Source organism: Papaver somniferum, unplaced genomic scaffold (genome assembly GCF_003573695.1).
Source record: "Papaver somniferum cultivar HN1 unplaced genomic scaffold, ASM357369v1 unplaced-scaffold_19, whole genome shotgun sequence".
Lineage (NCBI taxonomy): Eukaryota > Viridiplantae > Streptophyta > Magnoliopsida > Ranunculales > Papaveraceae > Papaver > Papaver somniferum.
The window spans coordinates 10,040,596-10,045,225 of NW_020628818.1; the positions used below are offsets into that span (position 1 = coordinate 10,040,596).

The window sequence follows — 4,630 nt, forward strand, 5'->3', positions numbered from 1 at the left end:
ACCTCTCCTTTCGATGATATGGACATTATGCATGTCACTGTGTCCCGGTCATGTGTGCTATTCACTTTCTTCAACGCAATAAGTTCGAGTGTCAACCCAATCTACTTTATCATTGGATTTTTATCTTGTTTTACTATGAAATATATTCTGAAATTTCAATTAAAATTCTTCCGGTTTGGTCTTGCAAGTTTTTCCTCTTGGCCTGCAACATGCAAGATGTGAAATATGCGGCGGTGAGTGCATCTTGAAATTTTTACACCAATACAATCAAATAAGTACACAAAACAACTAATCATGAAAACTTTGGGGATAACTAAGAAACCAAATTTAACGTTGTCATTAAAATGTGCGTCTATAGTTTTGATACCGGGACAACGCATGTTTTGTGCAATGAGGCAAGAAAATAAGATCAAATGTAAAGCTAGTCAGTTATACTCTAGTGATTTCCTATTTTAGGAAACACTGAATTTCTTGAACTCCAAGTAAAAGAGTCGAATAGATTAGTACTCCGCCATTTTTAAACCCTAAACCCTGCTTTCCTAAAAAAAGAAAAGAAGGTATTGATGGATAACAATCTCCCAGGAGAGATCATATTTGATATCTTAACTCGTTTACCTAGCCAATCAGTCCTAGATTGCAAGTTGGTATCCAAAACATGGAGAAATCTCATTCAGCATCTCTCGTATGCACTCATATCGTCTTAATCCTTCTATTGATTCTAGTAAGTTGAGTTTTCTTGCCTTGGATACGCATAGCCAACTTTACTATTTTGAATATAATGATCATAATCATAAGACACCGATTGACAAAATTAGAAGGATGAATCTAACAACTCCGTTATAGTGATAAATTCATTGGTTCTATTAATGGATTGATCTGTTTTTATTGTTTGGATGCAACATGGAAAGGTAGTTTTTATATTTGTAACCCCGTGACAAAAGAGTATGTTATTCTTCCTGAACCTACGACTGATTTCGATTCGTTGAGCTTGTTCGGTTGTGGATTTGGATTTGGTTATCTTCCTTCGACCAATGAGTACAAAGTTGTCGCGTTGTGTACGTTACTCGACTTTGTAGAGGTCTTGGTATATATATACTCTTGGTAGTGGCAATGGGTGGAGAAATCTTGGAAAGTTTTATTCTACAGGTTCCAATTTTGTTTACAGCAAACAAGGTATCTTTGTGAATGGAGCTCTTTATTGGGAGTATGCTGGGAGAGGTATGATTGTGGTCTACGATTTGGCTGATGAAAACTTTCGTGAACGACTTCCACCACCTGCTGCGCCACTAGACGGTTACCAGAAATGTTTGTCTGATACAATAGGGGTTTTAGGTGGTTTTCTGTTTTATGAAATGATCTATTACGATTCAAATAACGTACTAACCCATCATGACATATGGCTATACAAAAAGAGAAATGACATGCAACAGCATGAGGAGCACCCGTCGTTGGGTTGGACTAAACAGTTTAAAGTTGTCGATAGAGAAGTATTAGATATAACGCAGAGTGGCGGTATTTTAAGTTATAGTACCTTCATATATGGGTTTTCCAACAATCTTAATATTTCCTATCCAAAAACATCAACCTCGAAAACACTTGCAGTTTTCGAGGAAGGATTTCGTCAGGTATTCCCTCACAAGAACACCTTTGTATCGTTGAAACAATTGGGAGAAAAAGGTGCTAAAATAATGGAGTCGGGGTAAATTGAGGAAGTCGGTCTAGTAACTTATACTGTATTGTTTTTACAAGTTGGAGTGGTATATGCAGCAGAAATTGTGCAAATCGGGAGTAAGTAAAAGCAGCAGCATTCATGCAATTTAGGAGCCTCCTTATTAGATGACAATTTTTTACTAATGCAGTGTTTGCGCATGTCTTATATGATTAATAACAATACATAATTTTAGGTTGGTAGCTTTATATCAGGTTATGGATAGTTACTTCACGCATTCTACATTGCTAACCATTAGAGTTTTCCATCTAATGACCTCTTTATCCATAGCCGGCCAACGTTTTCGCCGTATAAAACGCAGCTAATCAAAATTAAAGGCTCCAGCAAAAACCACCATTTCCACACAACTTATAACCAACCTTGAATTATGGCTTCAACTTTTGTTATGTATGTCATGATCTGCTTAGTTCTTGGCTTTCTCAGCTCTCCAATAGCCCAAGCAGGTGATCCTGATATCGTCACTGATTTTGTTATCCCGGCAAATGCATCCCTTGATGGGTCATCATTCACGTTTACCGGAGTACGGAATTTGTGTGCATCTGGTCCTCCTCCCACCTTCAGGGTGACAAAAATTGGCATGAAAGAATTTCCTGCCTTGAATGGACAAAGTGTTTCCATGGCTATTCTTGATTACCCTGCCGGTTCAGTTAACCCTGCTCACACCCATCCTCGCTCTGCCGAGCTCCTTTTTGTCGTTCAAGGTAGCCTTGATGTAGGTTTCATTGACACCACTAACATGCTTTTTACCCAAACACTCCAACCTGGAGACATGTTTATTTTTCCCAAAGGTCTTGTTCATTTTCAATACAACAAGAATGACACAAGATCAGCCACCGCTGTATCTGCGTTCGGTAGTGCAAATGCTAGAACAGTGTCAGTTCCTACGAGTGTGTTCACCACAGATATCGGGGATGAAATTCTTGCTAAGTCGTTCAAGACAGACGTTGCTACAATTCAGAAGATTAAAGCTGGTCTTGCACCAAATCCCAAATAAGCGTGGCGAAATTGCATTCATGGGCCATTAACCATGGATTATGCATGTTTAAAACTTGTCTAGCTGCATGGGCCGTGGACGTCCAGCCGACTAGCTAAGTCTAGAAATTATTGTTACCAGTTACCGATGACAAAAACTTGAAAATCAATCGATATCTAGAATGTTAGATAATTTTACTAGTGTGAAAGCAAGATTTTTGAACCCCTTATCAAACAACCATTACTATATTAGCTCAAATACAAACTTATATGGAAAATTATTCTTCTATCTGTAATGCACCAAAATCGGCCCCAAAAATCCATTGGCTTCCGTACGTACGTTGCAAAGTACACGTCTTTCTTCGTTTTCTTCTCAACATTCATGGTCTACCATTAATTTGGATTCTGGTGTTGTGTCTCTTTCAATTCTATAAACAAGTTTGTTCAAGTCCTCCAAACAAGTTTCCTCGACGTGTTTAGTTTGGTTTGTTTGGACTCTTGATTCTTGACTGAATGAGGTCATTGTAATTGCATATCGTGTAGATATATTTCACAGCTGGTGTGAATCATAGAGAAACAAATACTCCAAATGATATAAAAAATAAAAGAAGTTGCTCAAATTCATCTGGTTCTCGAATTCGGACATAGTACTAGTACGGAATATGCACTACAAAACAAAAGGCTTTTTGTGACGGCTAAAAAGCGTCCAAAGAGGCCCAAATCCGCCCCAAGAAGATATTAGTAATATTTTTCTGACCGTCCCCTGTTCCACCGTCACTAATACTATTTGATCGTCATTTCTTTTAGGGACGATCACTAATATTATTGCCTTAATTTAAAAATTTGATCACTAATAGGGACGAGTACTCCATGAGCGTTCCAAATAATCCTCTTTAAGGACGGTTTTGAAAAAACAGCCTGTCCCTAGAAACTACTTATTTTGTAGTGATGCTTAGCAAACTTAAACCTAGTCAAACAAGAAAGATTGACAAGAAAATTCAGTTACTTAGTTGCTGATACAAAACTTAAAATGTTGGGTACCCTATCGGTTTCACTCAATAAATAACTCAAATCAACTTATGGTGCAATGCAAAGGGTACTAGGACGAGTCCATGCATCTCCATACGATCACACACTTATAAATGAAATCACGTAGCGAATGAAATACTTGTCGCGTAACTTGCAAACAATTTATTTTCATCACACATGTATCATTTTCTTTTTGAACACATTGCAGCTCTGCTCCGTCATCCTGACATCAGCATTTTTCTTTCTCTTTTCTCCTGAATGTTTTCCACAATTTCTTCCAAAACTTACCAGATTTCTATCTTCTTTCACTCAATTCTTCTTTATTTGCTCATTGTTTGTGATTCTTGCATTTGCAATCCTATTCACCAGACTTGGAAACATATAATCTCAAGATTAAATTCAAAAAACACCCTATCCAGTAACATTAAGTTTTTTCATTCAACTGCTTCTACACAAGAAAAAACTGGCATCAAGAAAGTTCATTACAACTCTATCAACACCCAGTTGAACACCCTAAACAAAGCCCCTGACCATTACATCACCTGTGCTTCTGTAAATAAAAAATTTCAGTCTAAGCACCATATCGTTACCAAAAACAACACAAATACTTTACTATTCACTAAACACTTGGATTCTAACCACCAAAATACAGTTCGACTTTTTCAAGATCATAATAGTCTGAAACCACAACAAAAATCTATTAAAATACCAATTCCAACATCTTTTCCTATTCACATCACCTGCACCAACAAAAGAAAGCAAAAACTGTCCAACTAGAGAAAAACCACTACCTTAAAGTCAACACCACCTGTGGGAGACTTAGGAGGAACGAGAAGAAGTACTAGAAGTACCTTTGTGCAAAAAACTTGTTGATCATCTTCAAAATCTTCTCAAACATTG

The 4,630-nt window shown here is 37.3% G+C and overlaps 1 protein-coding gene across 1 annotated transcript; it reads left to right on the top strand.

Moving 5' to 3' along the window:
* Positions 1-2,096: 2,096 nt before the first annotated feature.
* On the top strand, positions 2,097-2,723 carry LOC113338503 (germin-like protein 9-3). Its single transcript, XM_026583912.1, has one exon. The coding sequence runs from the start codon at positions 2,097-2,099 to the stop codon at positions 2,721-2,723; it is 627 nt and encodes a 208-aa protein (XP_026439697.1).
* The last annotated feature ends 1,907 nt before the right edge of the window (positions 2,724-4,630 follow it).

What these genes read in the sequence shown, in the direction of transcription:
- LOC113338503 (XM_026583912.1), top strand. Translation starts at nt 2,097, where the DNA reads ATGGCTTCAACTTTTGTTATGTATGTCATGATCTGCTTAGTTCTTGGC.